The sequence below is a fragment of the Coregonus clupeaformis genome, chromosome 19 (assembly GCF_020615455.1).
Source record: "Coregonus clupeaformis isolate EN_2021a chromosome 19, ASM2061545v1, whole genome shotgun sequence".
Taxonomy (NCBI): Eukaryota; Metazoa; Chordata; class Actinopteri; order Salmoniformes; family Salmonidae; genus Coregonus; species Coregonus clupeaformis.
In genome coordinates this window covers 48,163,562-48,182,567 of record NC_059210.1, presented here as the reverse complement: position 1 = coordinate 48,182,567, position 19,006 = coordinate 48,163,562, and the positions used below count along the sequence as shown (strand labels likewise).

The 19,006-nt window shown below is 46.3% G+C and overlaps 1 protein-coding gene across 4 annotated transcripts in view; it reads left to right on the top strand.

Annotated features, from left to right (window-relative positions):
- LOC121532199 (tripartite motif-containing protein 44) overlaps positions 1-18,191 on the top strand; it is a 109,956-nt gene extending 91,765 nt beyond the window's left edge. For all 4 annotated transcript variants that reach the window (XM_041837983.2, XM_041837985.2, XM_041837982.2 and 1 more), the window contains exon 6: positions 16,907-18,191. In XM_041837983.2, the coding sequence (XP_041693917.1) occupies positions 16,907-16,979 (73 nt within the window). In that variant the 3' untranslated portion in view covers positions 16,980-18,191. The remainder of the gene's footprint in view (positions 1-16,906) is intronic.
- Positions 18,192-19,006: the final 815 nt, after the last annotated feature.

Genomic DNA, 19,006 nt, shown 5'->3' with positions numbered 1-19,006 from the left:
CATCCTCTGGAGGGAATCATTCTGTTACAGTGTGACGAGACCAGGCAGGGTCACCATCGTCACGGAGTGGACGCAGCAGCAGTGGAGAACATTTAATGGTCCGTAATGGGCTACGATGGCTAACTGAGCACTGGCGACGTACGGCATCCACTTCAACTAGCAGCTGCCAGTCTCAGTCTCCAAGCTGGTAGAATCATGGGTCTTACACAAGGCAGGCCTATTTTTTGTGAAAAGAAAGTCAATGTCTGCTTTAGTGTTTTCTGGGACAAAGAGTTTTGTAGAGTTGTAAAAACTGGGCACTGTGACTCAGTAACTGGGGAAAACACTCCCTCCTCCTTTGTATGTGAAAACACACGTACAGAAACAGATATAGAAAACAGGAAGTGCACAATCTCTCTCCCTTCTTTCTTTCTTTCTTTCTTTCTTTCTTTCTCTCTTTGAGTGCCGGTGGGCTTCCCAAAGCAGATTGTCACCCTGCATCTCTTTAGAGAGTACTCCCACACATACACACACTAGAAGTTACAGCACATAGAAAAATTATTCATTGCATTATTCATGCAATAAGTCACAAGACTGAACACAACACAACACGCACACACACTACATGCTCATTTTGCGTATTTTTCTCTCTCTCCCTCTCACACTTTTTCTCTCTCACTTTCTCTTTCTCTCTCTCTCACACACACACATATTTTTTTTTTTTTTTATGTCATTTAGCAGACGCTCTTATCCAGAGCGACTTACAGGAGCAATTAGGGTTAAGTGCCTTGCTCAAGGGCACATCAACAGATTTTTCACCTAGTCGGCTCGGGGATTAGAACCAGCAACCTTTCGGTTACTGGCACAACGCTCTTAACCACTAAGCTACCTGCCCACATACACATACACAAACACAAACACACACACTCACACACACACACACACTGCGACCAATCTAAACACACACTGCAACAAACCCTGACACCCCGGGGTAGTGTTCTAAGTTTGGTGTCAGCTCAGTGGAGATGCTGGAGGGTGATAGCGGTGAGCTGAACAAAGGCTGATGAATCAGCTGCTTATCAAACTCCTGCCCCTCGTTTGACCTGTCAACGCGGCAGCAGCAGAGCCACATCATCACCCAGCACCACCGCAGTACCACATCACAACCCCTCATCCCCCAGCCCCAGCCCCAGCCCCAGCCCCACTCCCGTCCCACTGCAGGCAGGGGCCCGCCCAATCGCATGACATCACAACACACGCTTCATGGCCCCCAACTCAGCAGGGTAGAAATGCGGAAGACATCTGTCCCTCCTCTCCTTTCCTCCCTGCCTCTCTCCCTCCATCCAGAGAGAGAGCAAAGAGAGAGAGGGACGGCTTGAAAATTGTCATGAGCATGTTTAATTCAGCAGCCTCCCGACAATCGCTTTCACGATTTATGTGTTGCTGTGGCGTTGTGTTGCCTCCCACCTCAGCATCAGTATTCGGCAGCGGAGGGAGAAGGCAACCTTGAGTGGAATGTAGAGGCAGGGAGTAGAGCAGAGTGGAGGGAGCCAGTTCTTAATTACCCTGCTATAGAGGAGTGTTAGTATGCATACCACATAGCACACCTCATCTCACTAGTCACACACCCAGACTGCTTTTTTCTCTTTTACTATTTTCTCTTTTTTATTTTTTTCTGGGGGGGTGGCTTTGGATTGAGTGGGGCTGTTGAGGCAGATTGTTGAGGCAGATTGCTGATCCGTTTTTCTTCGTTTGAATGACATGTTTGAGGTGGGTTGAGAAGGATGTTATCTTGTTATCATGGTATTTCTTATACTGTAGATGTGAATGTTTGGTGATTGCTGTGGACTTGGACTGATTTAAATGACAGTGTCTAGTGTTTTTTCCCCCCTAGCCTCCACTGAAGGGATTTATGTGGGTGTGTCCGGGTAGTAGGGGTGTGTTTTTACTAATAGGCATGGATGGACAGGCCACTGGATTTCCCAAAACACTTAAATTGCCTTCTGTCTAGTGCTATGATTAAATATCATCGGGGGGTGTTACCTCCAGGAGTTGGCATGCTTTTATGACAGACGCTTTACAAGATGCATTAGCACACATAAAAGTTTATTAGTCATCCAGCTAGCAGCTAGCGCTGTGGAGCTGTCAGGCCCCGGTGACAGTGTCTCTGCCTGTTTCTTCTCTTTCTGTTCCTGTCTCAGCTCAGCACCTAGTCTGCTGCTGCTACTACAGGAACCACAGACACGGGGACCAGGCAACATACACACATACTCACAGCTCTATTCTGTTCTATTTGTATTCTATTTGATTTGCTTCTATTCACTTCTGTCTGGTTCATTATGAGGGCACAGATTGTATGCTCAAACATTAAAAGTTATGTAATCAATGATATCCTCAGTGGTTAGCATTCAGGGCAAATGTTCTAATTCTGTCAGTCGATAAAAAAATATATTTATGAGAGGACATGTGGAACTGAGGGATAGTTTTGACAGCAGCACACAGGCAGGCAGACAGGCAGGCAGAGAGGATGCTGTAGGCTTCCTGTGTATCCTTCAGACTAGGGTTATGTACATGTGGATGACAGGACTTGGATGGGGGGAGTGTTCACATGACAGAAGCCTTTGCCTAATAGCCAGGCTGTCACTTCTCCGCCACACTCTCTCTCTCTAACTCTCTCCCTCTCCTCCTTTTCTGCTGCCATATGTGCCTCTGCCATCTCTCCATCTCTGATGAAGGGAGAGAAGGGGAGGAAGTGATTTCCATAACGTCGCACCGAGAGAGCACGCACAGACAGCATTCCGAAGCATTCCCGGACAGCTTGTCTCGGCACCTGGGTGATTCTCCAATGGTGGCGGCGCCAGTAATCTGCCGTTAGGGCAGGGAGGGAAGGAGGGAGATGTGCCAGTCTTCTTTCTCTTTTCCCTTTCTCTGTCTGTCTGTCTGTCTGTCTGTCTGTGTTTGTGGGCGGGAGGACGCTGTGACCAGTCACTCTTCATAATGGCCCGGCACCCAAACATCACATCACATGGGCCAGATATGCATATCACACCAGGGGGAGTCCCCCTCTAGTAGAGCAATATTGACGGCTCTTGGAGGGAGGGAGTGAGGGAGTGAGGGAGGGAGGGAGGGAGGGAGGGAGAGTGTGGGGATGGTGGAGGGTTTTACTGTTATTTATTCCCTGTTAGCTATTGATATGGTTTCTCAGCACAACAGAGGTGTGGTTTAATAGAGGGATAGATACAAGTTTATCTTCCTGCTGTTTTTCTCTCTGCTGTCCTTGAATCTCCAACTTTCCGGAGAGAAGTTTAAGATATATTTAGAGCAGTGGTGAAGAAAGAGGCTTTTTCAACTGAGAGTAGGAAAATAAACCTGGTTTAAAGTTTGGATCCTTGGCAAGAAGCTGGAGAGAAACAACAAAAGTTCCTCCAAACTCTGCTCTCCTCTGTAGAAATGTCAAAGTAAACCGCAGAAAGATCCAAATACTTATTTTACTTCCTGATTAGCATAAGACTTTCTTCCAACACGTTTTGCCACCCATTTCTCCAAAGCACCTGATTCAGCTAATCAAGGTCCATCCCTGCTATAATTCAATGGTTAATGTTGTGATCAAATGCTATGGTTACACTCTACAACACAGTTGGCAGCATCCGGCTGCAACACCGGCACTTGGTCACATTGGAATTCCCATGACCCCCTCGTCACTCCAAATAACTTTTTCTCCATTCAAACACGTGCTACAGCTTATAATTTCCACAATGTTCCAGAACCCAGTGTGACCGTTCTGTGACCTCCCAGCAGTTCCATAAGAGTGGCTTGTCCAAGCTGGTTAGAGCCTCTGCTCTATTACCCTCTGACACATGGTGGGACTCTAGAGTCATCGGCTGCATCCCAAATGGTACCCTATTCCCTTCATAGTGCAGTACACTTGACTAGGGTCCATGAGGCTCTGGTCAAAAGTAGTGCACTATATAGGGAATGGGTTGCCATTTGGGACACAACCTACAGTAACCTTCTGGGAGGTGGTGAGTGGTACAGTACCATACCGCTCCAGGCCCTGTTCCCATATGCAGTCCCAATGAAACCCAGGACCAAATGGCATTTCACACTCAGGGGACAAGTCTTTACAGTGCATCGTAAACACAGAGGGCTCCAGCACTATGCAAGGCCTTGGTTGTTATGGGTCCTTCACTTCCCCATTTCCTGCCTGCCTGCCTGTCTGCCTGGTGTGTTCTGCAAGCTGCTTGCTTTGGGGATCCCGGCACATTGTCCTACATTAAACTACAGCATTACTGTAGGCACTGATATGCTCCATTTCTCCATCTGGCCCCAAATAGAATGATGGTGGAGAATGAAACAAATCTCATCTGCTTTTCAGGACTGCTCCATAGCTTCTACTAGAGAGGACGTAGTCCTCTGTAGCTCAGCTGGTAGAGCACGGTGCTTGTAACGCCAGGGTAGTGGGTTCGATCCCCGGGACCACCCATACACAAAAAAAAATTATGCACGCATGACTGTAAGTTGCTTTGGATAAAAGCGTCTGCTAAATGGCATATGATTATTATTATTATAGATGACTTCTCTCTCTCGCGCTTTCTCTCCTCTCTCTCTCTCTCTCTCCTTTTTCTCCTCCTTCTCCTCCTATTTCTATACATGGGCTTCCATTTTTATGTTTGTTTTTCTCTCTCCCCCTCTCCTCTCTTCTATAGGATGCTCTTTAGAAACTAATGACGGCTAATAGGACTTTAACGACTCTGGAGGTGGTATAGGAGGCAGGCGCAGACTGAGCCCAGGATATACTCTAATTGTTTATCGTCTATTTACATCTCTGTGAAGAATGGCTTTATGGGGGAATTATCAACCACGTGACGCCAGGCTACACGAACATCCCTCCCTGGAGCGCCGAGCCACTAGGCCGCTTTGTATCTTTCTGTTTAGCCCCAATTTTATTTCACATTACTAATTAATGAGTGATTTTATTTATTTGCCCTATGCAGGCAGCAGCATTTCTCGATGCAACTCTCCTCAATTAATTCCTCAATTGCCCCTGTGGCAACAGTGATTGATAAAGAACTAAATGAGCCCATGTCAGATTGACTCTTTACCATGATTAATGCTCTTATCAGAATGTCTCTTTGTTAATTCCTGTAAACGATTAAGGCAGGTGCGTACGTTGTCGATGCGCACGGGAAATTGGCTCTTGGTGGATAACAGTGGATAACACCAGCTGTAACACTGATACGAACACACACAATCTATCTCCTCAATGATTATTCAGATTGGATGAACATCAACAATGCTTGATTTAATTCCACATCACTGACCTTGTGTGTTCCAGCGTTGTGGTTCAGAGCCGGTAGCACACAGAGGCATATTCAGGCTAATGTATGCTACACATGGTAGGTAGATTGCATGGATTTCTTCTTGGGCAAGTGAGTGGTATTATCCAGTGAATTTCATAATGTACATTTTTACATAAGGCATGCATGAACATGAGCTGGAATCAGGGCAGCTGGAGGCTGTGGATCAGTAAGCTAATGAGATGGATTCTTACCCTACTGCACTGAGCAGTGTTTAGCTCACATCAATCACATGCAATGTAAACTAAAGGTTATATGAAGCGGCAGCTCCCTCCGCTTCTCTGCCTGTAGCATCACACATCTCCCATTGGTGAATACTATCTCTCTACCCTTAGCGAAAAAAGTATATATTTCACGCACAGTGCCAGTGTAATCATAGGTGCATTATTTTCCTATGAGAAGATGATCCCCTGGCCCTGAAGGGAATATACTTCAGTCACCATTGACAGTACAGTACTGTATACATGTATGTATGAGAGGGAATGCAGTATCTACAGTGCCCTCCACTATTATTGGCACCCCTGTTTAAGATGTGGTCGAGGACTTCCAAAAATTCTCATTTTTTTTTAAACAACATAGAACCCAAATGCAAAAAAAGAGAAAAATCCAAACTTTTATTTAAGTACATTACTTTGGTGCTAAAAAAAAAAATCACACATTTAGAAAAAAAATAACTTGAAATCATGTGTCCCACAATTATTGGCACCCCTAACAATTCCGCTGAAAATTGTAATTGATTTTTAAAAAATATATTTTTCTGTAGTTGCTAAAGTTGGTCAGGGTATCTAGGAACTTTTAATTAGTAATTCATGACTTCCTGTTTCCCTGGGGTATAAATATGACGTGACACAGAGGCCTAATTCTCTTACCCATTTGTCAACATGGCAAAGACAAGAGAACACACCATTCAAGTAAGGCAGATTTGTGTCGACCTTCATAAGTCAGGCAATGGCTACAAGAAAATAGCCACTCGCCTTAACTTGCCCGTATCTACAGTCAGAGGAATCATTAAGAAGTTTAAAACAACTGGAACAGTGACAAACAAGGCTGGAAGAGGTCCCAAGTTTATCTTGCCACAACGCACAGTGAGGAGGATGGTAAGAGAAGTAAAAAAAAAGTCCTAAGCTCACTGTCACAGAATTGCATCAAAGAGTGGCATCTTGGGGTCACAAAGTCTCCAAAACAACCATCAGACGCTCTCTACATGCCAACAAGCTGTTTGGGAGGCATGCAAGGAAAAAGCCTTTTCTCACTAACACTCACAAACGTAAATGTCTGGAGTTTGCTAAGCGGCACTGGGACTTCAACTGGGATCGTGTGCTTTGGTCAGATGAGACTAAGATTGAGCTTTTTGGCAACAAACACTCTAAGTGGGTCTGGCGTAAAACAAAAGATGAGTATGCCGAAAAGCACCTCATGCCCACCGTGAAGTATGGTGGAGGATCTGTGATGCTGTGGGCCTGTTTCTCTTCCAAAGGCCCTGGGAACCTTGTTAGGGTGCATGGCATTTTGAACGCTTTGAACTACCAGGACATTTTAAATAAAAACCTGATGGCCTCTGCCAGAAAGCTGAAGATGGGTCTTCATTGGGTCTTTCAGCAGGATAATGATCCAAAACATGTGGCAAAATCTACACAAAAATGGTTTAGCAGTCACAAACTCAAGGTCCTCCCATGGCCATCTCAGTCCCCAGACCTCAACCCAATCGAAAACCTGTGGGGCGAGCTTAAGAGGAGCGTGCATAAGAGAGGACCCAGGACACTGGATGATCTAGAAAGATTGTGCAAAGAAGAATGGTCAAAGATCCCTCTCTCTGTGTTCTCCAATCTTGTGAAATGTTATAGGAGGAGATTAAGTGCTGTCTTGTTGGCAAAAGGGGGTTGTACAAAGTATTAACATCAGGGGTGCCAATAATTGTGGGACACATGATTTCAAGTTTTTTTTTTTTCTAAATGTGTGATTTTTTTTTTTTACACCAAAGTAATGTACTTAAATAAAAGGTTGGATTTTTCTCTTTTTTTGCATTTGGGTTCTATGTTGTTTAAAAAAAATGAGAATTTTTGGAAGTCCTCGACCACATCTTAAACAGGGGTGCCAATAATTGTGGAGGGCACTGTATATAGCTGTGATAACATGGCTAGTAAATAGATTGGTATACATGTACAGTATGTGTACATCACATGACAGGCTCCCCCTAATCTCTCTAGACATCCGGGTTGTCTCCCACAGGTTTTCGCTCCAACCCTAGTCTTTTAATGACTGCATTTTGCAAGTGGCTAGTTTGCATCAACAACCTTCACTAAAACCACTAAAGGTTTTGCCTGCAAACTTTGGTTTCAAATCGCAATGTTCTGGCATGTCTGCCTCGTGATTTGTTGGGAGAGTTGTCTGTCTGAAGAGGACCCACCCCAGAATTTTTTTTTACTCTTATCGAAGTTGCCAAAGGAGCCCGTCGTTGAAAGCAGACCCTAGTCACTGCTGTTGCATAGGGTCATGATTCTGAGACTCCCTGTAGATTCAGGATGTGATTGGTGGCTAGACAGCTTTTTGTTTTCTCTTTCTCTCTACTGCAACTCAGTCTTCAGATAGCTTTATCAAAGGAATTGTTAAAAAGAATGTTCTGGGAATTATGTCAAGCAACGCTTTGAATGGTTTGCGCTGGTATCTCCTTTATCATGGAATAGTACCTCTACTCATGTCTTTTTTCCCTCTGCGGCTTTGTTTCACAGCTTTATTAGACCATCTGTCCTGTCTTTGTCTCTATTTTGGTGGGTGTGGTTGTGTGTGTGCGTGTGGGTGCGTGGGGGTGCGTGTGGGTGTGTGTGGTTGTGTGTGTGTGGTGGCTGCTGTGAAGTGAAGAGTGAGATGATGATGAGTGAATGGACTGGCCGGCAGGCGTTCACTCCCTGTCAGGTCGGGGAAGGTTGCCTCAGCAAGCTGCTGCAGTTTATAATAGACACTCCAACATCAATAACAGCTGTATGTAGAAAGATCCACTCTCAATCAGCTTATTGAATAGCTATTCACAGCTCTTATCTAGAGGCGCTGTGGTGAAAGCATACATTTACAAAATCCTCTCTTCCCTTTCAACCTATGAAACGCTACACACTGACAGAGACACACACACACACACACACACACACACACACATCTCCAATTTACATAATAGCAGTTCCTCCTGCTTCCTCTGAATCACTCTGACAGAGAATCCATTTCCTCCTTAGGCTTCATGTGAAGCACTGATCTTTTTTTTATCTTCCTCTCCACCTTTCCATATCTCTCTCTCCCTCATTCCCTACGTCCCTCCGTTCCCTCCCTCCATCCCCTCCTTCCACTCAGCATTCCCTCTCATCACACTTCATCCCCAGCTGAGGTTCTCCGTGGCAGGATGATTGCAGTACAAAGTGCTGGGGGCTGGCACAGGGTCTCCCAGGGACAGGTGGATGAGCAGGGGCCATTTCTAAATTACACATTTTCCACAGAACAGCTGTCGGATGAATGGTGGAGGACTGATCTACTGACATTAACCAGAAGAGAGAGAGCGATTGTTATGGAGAGAGGAAGAGAGAGGAAAAGAGAGGAAAAGAGAGACAGACAAATGAAGAGAGAGAGACTGAGAGAGGAAAATAGAGATGGAGTGTCCTGCAGGACAATGGCCAATTAGACCCAGTGGAGCATTCGCTGTGATATGTCAACTTACCCATCAAACTCCTGCTTCCGTTTTCCACAAGGGATCGCCGTCTGCTCAATTGAAAGAATACTATAGTGTTGCTGAAGTCCGCAAAGTATTTACTGCAGTATACTGTAGAATTTACAGCAGTATACTGTAGTATTTACAGTTTACTATAGCATAAATACTGTAGTAAAAAACACATATACTATAGTAATTACTGTAGTGTTTTTGCGGACTGTAGTATACTGTAGTATTTATTGTAGTGTTTTTGTGGACTGTAGTACGAGACACTATAGTATTTATATTTATTTATTTTTAGGGGGTAGATCAGCTTTAATATTGCAGACAAATTGTGGCTTCCATCAATGTAATTGTCTGCATCATTTCCAATCCCCCATATATATTTTTTGTAAATATATACAGGTATATTATTTTAAATATATATTTGTTAATATGTTTTCCTTCTTTATTGTTTTCCCCTAACCCTACCAACCCTCCCCTAATTGGAGTAAACTAATGGACAACAACACTTACAGTACCTTGCAAAAGTATTCATCCCCGTGGCGTTTTTCCTATTTTGTTGCATTTGTTGTAATTTAAATTGATTTTTATTTGGATTTCATGTAATGGACATACACAAAATAGTCCATGATGAAAACCTGCTCCAGAGCGTTCAGGACCTCAGACTGGGGTGAAGGTTCACCTTCCAACAGGACAACGACCCTAAGCACACAGCCAAGACAACGCAGGAGTGGCTTCGGGACAAGTCTCTGAATGTCCTTAAGTGGCCCAGCCAGAGCCCGGACTTGAACCCGATCAAACATCTCTGGAGAGACCTGAAAATAGCTGTGCATTGACACTCCCCATCTAACCTGACCGAGCTTGAGAGGATCTGCAGAGAAGAATGGGAGGAACTCCCCAAATACAGGTGTGCCAAGCTTGTAGCGTCATACCCAAGAAGACTCAAGGCTGTAATCGCTGCCAAAGGTCCTTCAACAAAGTACTTTTTTTATTTTAATTTGCTAACGTTTCTAAAAAACAGTTTTTGCTCTGTCATTATCGGGTATTGTGTCTAGATTAATGAGGGGGAAAAAAACATTTAATCCATTTTAGAATAAAGCTGTAACGTAACAAAATGTGGAAAAAGTCATTGGGTCTGAATACTTTCCGAATGCACTGTACATTTTACTTACACAGTATATTTTACAATAGTCATCTTTTTTGTTGTTGTTTTTAGTCTCACCATTCAGCTACCATCAACCCCTCCCATCTATCTCTGAAGACCATCCCATTTTGATTTCTAATTGCCATATGTTTTTCAACTGTGCTGTGATGTTTTATAAAAGTTCTGAACCTTTCTATTCTCATAGTTTCTACAGATTGTAAATTAAAGATTAAAAAAAATGTTCTTAGAGCATTTTTATATTATGGATTAAGACTCACCCAGGAGTACAATTTGAAGAGTTAGCTCCAGTTAAATGTTGAAATTATTCAGCCATTCCTGAACCTGCGACCAGAAACAAGCTATATAAGGGCAGCACCAAAACAAGTGATCTAATGATTCTGTCTCTTCGTAGCAAAATATAAAGTGCTGATAGTATTTACTGTAGTTTTTACTGTATTGTTTTTGTGGACTGTAGTATACTATAGTATTTAATGTAGTGTTTTTGGGGACATTACTGTATTTACTAAAGTGTTTTATTATCTTTGATGTAGAAGTGGAGTGTTTTCTCCTTGAGGAAACCTACTGGAGTGTCACGCCCTGGCTCTGGGACTCTGAGCCAGGGTGTGTTGTTTCTTTGTGTTTTGTGTGCTAGGGTGATAGTCTAGTTTTGTATTTCTATGTTGGCCAGGGTGGCTCCCAATCAGAGACGGCTGTTGCTCGTTATCTCTGATTGGGAGCCATACTTAGGTAGCCGTTAGGCATTCATTTGGTGTGGTTTCTTGTTCCGTGTTGGTTTGTGTATGTAACCAGGGACGTCACGTTATCGTTTTGTTCGTGTGATCATTATTTAAATAAAATATGTTCGCATTCCACGCTGCGCCTTGGTCCTCTCTTCCCAACCACCATAACTGGACCAAGCAGCGTGTCCAGGAGCCAACGCCAGAGAGGACTCTAATGGATATTAACCTCGACTGGGTCAAGCCGCGGGAGGAGGAGAGAGGTTGGACTTGGAAGCAGAAGAGCGAGAGTTGGGCGAGAACTATGGAGGCCTGGTCCACGGGGAGGAGAGACACCCCGAACATTTTTAGGGGGGGCTCACGCCGTGGACGACGGGGCAGCAGGAGGCCGCGATAGAGCGGTTAGTAGAGGAGGCCGCCAGGTTACGGGGGCCACTGGTCACAAAAGGGGAGGAAAGTGTAGAGGCACGGCGAGAGGTACTGGGGTGTGTTACCAGTCCGGTCCGGCCCGTTCCTGATCCCGCGTAGGGCCAGTGGTGTGTGTCCCCAGTACGGTCCGGCCTGTTCCTGTCCCTCGCACCGAGCCTGTGGTGCGCGTCGCCAGCCCGGTTCGGCCCGTCCCTGCTCCCGCACCAAGCCAATGGTGCGCGTCGTCAGCCCGGTCGGCCTGTTCCTGCTCCACGCACCAAGCCAGTGGTGCGTTCCGTCAGCCCGGTTCGCCCGTCCCTGCTCCCGCACCAAGCCAATGGTGCACGTCGTCAGCCCGGTCCGGCCCGTCCCTGCTCCCCGCACCAAGCCTGTGGTGCGCGTCGTCAGTCGGCACAGCCCGTGCCTGTTCCACCGGTGCCTGGTCGGCACCGGTCAGCTGCTCCACTCCGGAGCTAGACCAATCCGCTCCACCAGTGTTCAGTCCAGCTCCGGCCAGCAGGGCCAGACCGGACCAGGGGCGCTTTGGGGGGTTGGTTGGAGGGTGGGGGTCAAGCCCGGAGCCGGAACCGCCTCCGAGGAGGAATGGCCACCCGGCCCTCCCCTGTTCGGTTTATGTTTGGCGCGGTCGCAGTCCGCGCCTTTGGGGGGTACTGTCACGCCCTGGCTCTGGGACTCTGTTATGTTGAGCCAGGGTGTGTTGTTTCTTTGTGTTTTGTGTGCTAGGGTGATAGTCTAGTTTTGTATTTCTATGTTGGCCAGGGTGGCTCCCAATCAGAGACGGCTGTTGCTCGTTATCTCTGATTGGGAGCCATACTTAGGTAGCCGTTAGGCATTCATTTGGTGTGGTTTCTTGTTCCGTGTTGGTTTGTGTATGTAACCAGGGACGTCACGTTATCGTTTTGTTCGTGTGATCATTATTTAAATAAAATATGTTCGCATTCCACGCTGCGCCTTGGTCCTCTCTTCCCGACGATCGTGACATGGAGAAAGACTAAAAGAGCAAATGTTCCATAGCCTTTAGGTAGGACTGGGTTCTGAATGGAGAGTTCAGGGCTTTTGTTCTTTTTCTAAAAACAGGGAACACAATATGGTCAATACCTGGCATGTAGGTTTCTCACTTACGGGTGGCACAAATTGGGATATTGGGAGGGGAATGGGCAGGGTATATGCAAATTGAAACTGTAGTATTTACTATAGTTTAAAAAATGTAGTGTTTTGCGGACTGTAGTGTTTTTGTGGACATTTCTGTAGTATTTACTACAGTATCCTACAAAATTATATACTAAGTACTACACATGATCGGGGGATACTACAGTGTGTAGTATAGTATTCTACAGCATACTACAGTTTACTACAGAATTTTATAGTAAGTACTGTAGTATTCTATAGTAAACTGTAGTATTTTATTATGTGGGTGGACTAACTCTCGCTTTCGTGTTTGTTCTCTCTTTTTCTATCTTTCTTTTCTTGTTCTCTTGCTAACCCGCATTCATTCTTCATCACTCATACTTTCGCTCATTCTCTCTCTCTCCCTTTCTCCTTCCTTCCCTCTATCACTCCCCCTCTCCTTATCGATTGGTCCATGTCTCAGAGCTGTTTGCGATATTAATTCATCCCGGAGAAGCTATAGTTTTACTTTAAGTAGCGGCAGAGTGCACTGCTTACTGGAGAGCTAGGGTAAGAGGCTGTCCTGGGGGCCCTATCAATAACCGTTAAGGATCCTCTCTCATTACGGCCCCTATCCTCGCGGGCCCTTGGGGCCCCTGAGAAATGGGCCTCTCTCTCCCTGCCTAATGTTATGGAGTAGGTCCAGTCGGCGTCACCGCTGTTTGGAAATGCAAATGAAGATATTTATTTACCCCACAGATGACTGCCATGAGTGCCTCTCCTCTGCATCTCTGTTCCCTCACACAGGTTAGCATTTTTCATCATGAATCTTGTTTTGGAGGCAGCTCTGCAGTGTTCACTAGCTGGCACTGCCACAGTCTCAAATCTCCCCCCTCCCCCCACCACCATCCCTGTTTCCCCCGTCCCATTAAGCCCATCCGAAGTACCACATTCTGATTATCCACGGAGCAATAAGGCTAGATTGAGGCGGAAAGGCTGGAGCGTGATGGGCGCATTTCCGGATGATGACTTAGAAGCCCTGCGGTTTCTAGGGCAAGAGCAGGGAATTCAAACTCAATCAGGGCACAGCTCGCTCCCCTCCTCCCTCTCTGCCATTCTCTCCCTCCCTCCTTCCCTCTGTCTGTCTCTATAGACCTCAGCAACGACACCAGAAAAAGAACAGAGAGAGAAATGTGTGTCGGCAACACAGTGTTTGATCCTACCCTCTGGTTCCTCGCGGGGCACCTAAAGTTTTCCAAAATGAGCGATGGTTTCATTTTAGGGGAGACTGGCTAGGCATTTCCAATTTACCCAGTCAGTGGATATTAGTACGATTTGGAGATGTTTTCGACACTTTCAGCACATTTTTCCACCCACAGAACTCTCTCACAACTTTTTCTCTCACATACACACGATACACATCCGATCCCATCCATTTAGACCCCATCTCTCCATCCATCACCCAGGAGCCCCAGGACTGTCCCAACCCCAGACTCTGCAGTAAGCCCCGCAGTGGGCTTTTCAGCACAGCGTGCCCCCTATCCTTGGGCCACGGTCACAAGCAAGGGGAGGAGGAAATTATTGGTGGTGATCAATAATGCATGGACTACACTAAAGTCCATGAATAAGAAATGGCTGGTAAGAACCCGGAAAGTCCTCATTAAGATAGCACTTCCCCACAACCCCACTGGTCTAACCAGGGCAGAGCGGAAGGAGAGAGGGAGAGGTGGTGGAGAGAGGTGGAGAGAAAGAGAGAGTGACAGAGAGGTGATGGGGAAGTGCGTATGTGCATTTGCAGAGAAAGAGAGCGAGACAGGTAAAAAGAAATAGGTATTCTAACCTTATAGGGAATATTTATCTCGTTATTCTGACATCTCTCTCTCTCTCTCTCTCTCTCTCTCTCTCTCTCTCTCTCTCTCTCTCTCTCTCTCTCTCTCTCTCTCTCTCTCTCTCTTTAGACAAAATGGCCTCTCTCCTGCGGGTCGGTTGGCATATACTTTATAACTTGTTACATCCATGTGTCCTAGGGCTGAGCCAGGACAATTGCAATATAAATAGTTCATTTATCACCGTAGGGGAGCCATGTAAATATATTTGTAATTACATTTTGATATCAAACAGCAGGGAGACTTTTTGGTTGACTGGAGATGAAAGATGAAGTTGCCTAACACAAAAAAGCCTTTCCGAGTTTCTCCCTTAACACAGCTTCTCCCCCTCATGTCAGGCATGGGGGAATGGTGTGTGTGTGTGTGTGTGTGTGTGTGTGTGTGTGTGTGTGTGTGTGTGTGTGTGTGCGTGTGTGTTTTCTTGCGTGTCTGCTCTTTGTTAGTTGAGAGGTCTGTTGAGGTGCAGAACCAGAGGAAGCGGCTCTTTATATCTGCAGCCAGAAGAGAAGTGTGTCAGGCAGCTGAGCTCAGTAGAGCTCAGGGACACACATAGCAGAGCATACATACACACACACACACACACACGCACACACACACACACACACACACACACACACACACACATAACAGAGCATACACAAACACTGTAGAGCATACACACATGCACACACACATACACACACTGCAGAGCAAAACAAAGACACACACGCACACACAGAGGTGGGCTTAGTAGGGCTCAGGGATAGCTGCATGCCTGCTCCTGGTTAATGGATGTGGTGCTCTGCTGCCTGAGACAGCACCTCAGTCTAAGGCTGGGGAGCAGGATGGGAGCAGGTGGGGGAGGAAGAGATGGAGCAGGAGAGGGAGGAAGAGATGGAGAGGGAGGACGAGAGGGAGCAGGAGAGGGAGGAAGAGAGGGAGGAAGAGAGGGAGAGGGAGGACGAGAGGGAGGAAGAGATGGAGCAGGAGAGGGAGGAAGAGAGGGAACAGGAGAGGGAGGAAGAGATGGAGCAGGAGAGGAAGGAAGAAAGGGAGCAGGAGAGGGAGGATGAGAGGGAGGACGAGAGGGAGGAAGAGAGGGAACAGGAGAGGGAGGAAGAGAGGGAGCAGGAGAGGGAGGAAGAGAGGGAACGGGAGAGGGAGGAAGAGAGGGAGCAGGAGAGGGAGGAAGAGAGGGAGCAGGAGAGGGAGGAAGAGAGGGAGCAGGAGAGGGAGGAAGAGAGGGAGCAGGAGAGGGAGGAAGAGAGGGAGCAGGAGAGGGAGGAAGAGAGGGAGCAGGAGAGGGAGGAAGAGAGGGAACAGGAGAGGGAGGAAGAGAGGGAGCAGGAGAGGGAGGAAGAGAGGGAGCAGGAGAGGGAGGAAGAGAGGGAGCAGGAGAGGGAGGAAGAGAGGGAGCAGGAGAGGGAGGAAGAGAGGGAGCAGGAGAGGGAGCAGGAGGGAGGAAGAGAGGGAGCAGGAGGGAGGACGAGAGGGTGGAAGGACAGAGGAATGGGTTGTAGGGGTTGTTAAAATAGGAGAGAACAGAGGATAGGCTCTTTGACGAGATCCCAACAAGAGAGGAGAGGAGAGAGAGGAGAGGGGAGAGGGATGTTTGGATTCAGACAGAGTGAGCACCAGCAGAGATGTGGTCTTTGGGAGGGGATGTGGGGGTGAGAAGAGAGAAGTAGAGTGATAGGAGAATGGTTAGAAGTACAGAGAAAGATCAGTTAGCAGAGTGGGGAGATCGTTTGAGGAGGAAGAGTAGGAAGTGGGTAGAAGGAAGGGAGGAAAAGATAGAGGGAAAAAGAGGAGGATAAGTGTGCAGACATGAGAGGTGAGGAGGAGAATGTCTGTTTCTTGTCTTTTTTCTCTCAGGGATGACGGGGAGAGGTAAGAGGAGGGATGAGAGAAGAAGGGGGAGAAGTCTGTCTTTTTCCTCTCCCTTCTCTCTAGGTTCTGTCATTCTATCACCCTCAGAAGGTTGTCCAATTAGGGGATATGATTAGTGCAGCCTGTCCCCAGTGGAATGGAATCTATTACACTCGCTCTGATTGCTACAGGCTCCACCAATTTGGCAATCCCTTTATCTGCGTCACTCGACAGCCACTAAGTAGAATAAAAGATTTCTATCCAAAATTTCAAAATGAAGACTTTTGATTGGAGAGAGAGAGAGAGAGAGAGAGAGAGAGAGAGAGAGAGATATATAGAGAGAGAGAGAGAGAGAGAGAGAGAGAGAGAGAGAGAGAGAGAGAGAGAGAGAGAGAGAGAGAGAGAGAGAGAGAGAGAGAGAGAGAGAGAGAGAGAGATGAGAGAGAGATAGAGAGGGAGAGAGAGAGAGAGAGAGAGAGAGAAAAGAGAGAGAGAGAGAGAGAGAGAGAGAGAGAGAGAGAGAGAGAGAGAGAGAGAGAGAGAGAGAGGAGAGAGAGAGAGAGAGAGAGAGAGAGAGAGAGAGAGAGAGAGGAGAGAGAGAGAGGAGAGAGAGAGAGAGAGAGAGAGAGAGAGAGAGAGAGAGAGAGAGAGAGAGAGAGAGAGAGAGAGAGAGAGAGTGCACTTTTCTTCTCACCATGATGTTCTTGTGTGTCTCGTTCCATCAGACTCCCTGAGCCGAGACGAGACCCCAGGGACTACGGAGAGGGATCCGGATCCTCAATGGGACACGCCCCCTGACAAATCACCTCCCACTCCTCTCTCTCCTCCTGCCTCTGTCCAGGAGACCAGCAACACTAGAGAGTCTCCTTTCCTCTTCATGTCTGCTGACATTGGAGTGACCTTGAAGAAGGCTGCTGGTGGTGTAACAAAATGGATGGCTCTATCTTTCTGCTTTAAGAACTTTCTGCTACAATAACTATTTTAATTGAGGAGCATGAGTTCCATGCAATCAATTTCTGTCAGGCTCAGTTTTCACACCCAATCAGATATTTGGCTGGTGAGCTTAGCTCAGAGAGGACTGTGGGTAGGAAAGCGTAGCGGCTGAGTGCCTGCTAAAACCCAGCAGAGGTCAGGAATAGAACATGAAATCCTGAATGTGACACGCTGTGCTTTACTTTCATTTCTTCTGTATATTTAGTTTTGACAAGCAGCCTTGACCCCCCAAAAATAAAATACAAAAGTTGACAGGTGACAGGACTTAGATCAGAGGAGGAACATAGAATGTACAGGACAAGGTGGGTGTTCCTGTTTTATACTCTAAAGGGAAATATATTACAAGTGTCTCGAAAATCTTCCTTGACGTATAAACACAACCTAGCACTCACCTCTCATCTCCTCTCCTCTTCTTCTTCTTCCTCACCTAACCCCCCCCCCGCCCCCCCTTGTGTGTGTGTGTTTGTCAGATCCATCATCAGATGAAGGGTTGACACATTATTAATTTGTGAGAGCTGCAGAGTACATGTTAGGTGAAAATCAAAGTGTATTTGGCCTGTATGTAACAGTTCTCTGTGCAGTGTCAGCGTTCTCTGTAATACTACGCCTCATTACCCCGAGACAATCTGCACAGACAGCACAGTCCTGACTCCTGATGACTGACTTCACATAGTACTATGTCTTACTCCATCATGTCTTTCAATATTCACATACAGAGGGTGTGTGTGTGTGTGTGTTTTGTTTGTGATGTGATCTACAGACAACAAGTCTTAATTTGAAAGGAGAAAGTGACCTTTGACCTAATCAAATTGATTTGAGTTGTGAACAGGACCAAGCCCTACCCAATGGACCATGTTATTTTGTAACAGTCATATAATGATTTATAGAAAGTGATGTATTGATTGTTTCTATTCAGCAATAATGGTAAGAGTAAAGAGGGTAAAAGGAAAATAGTCAAGACATGAAATTGTTTTAATTTTTGTTGTTGCCTTAAATTAATAAATAAATGAAATTACAGATAATGGTTTCAGAAGCATATTGTCTCCCTAAGTAATGTGTTACACAAGCTGAGTCCTGTGATGAGGTATTTTCCAGTCCCATCTGAGAGGGCCATTCCTTCTCGGCACCTCACCAGAAAACTTTGGGAGGGAGGGAGGGAGACAGGGAGGGAGGTAGGAAGGTCTTTGTAGATGAGCTGGGTGAGGGAGGGAGGAAGGGAGTATTTTTCAGTCTTTTCTTTATCAAGATTCATGGCAGCCTTTCATTCAAACAGGATTGGGGGTTGGGTGAATGGAGGAATGAATGGAGGAAAGAGGAGAAGGAGAGGTGCTCTTAAATGATGTCTTCTAACAGCTAACACATTTTAAAAGCAGTCAACAGCCAGGGAGATATTCCCTTAGACCCCATCAAGAAAGAACCACTTTCATCCCCTCACAGCCGCAATCAAAAACACTGTCTCATCTTCCACTCCCCCCACTTTCCTTTTTATGCCTTCACACAATCGGGGCGCAGCACACACTGCGGATTCACACCTGCTTTCAAGCGGAGATGGAATACTCCATTAAGTGTGGAGCTGCTGTCTCAGCAGACCTGCCAATGTCTTTGCATTGAGATATCGATGGCTAGAAACTAATTTAACCGCTGGTAATGGTTAGCTGGAGCTGGAGTGTATGCGGTTCTGCATTCGCTCTCCTCACCTGTTTCCCTTTATAGAAATAATGGGCCTTAATGACTTACTGTAGGAGGCATTGATCCCCAGGCCTGGCTAAGCCACTGCTGAGTGTCAGCGGACCAAAGCACTCAAACCCTTTTAGAGGGGACTTTTTTTCTTC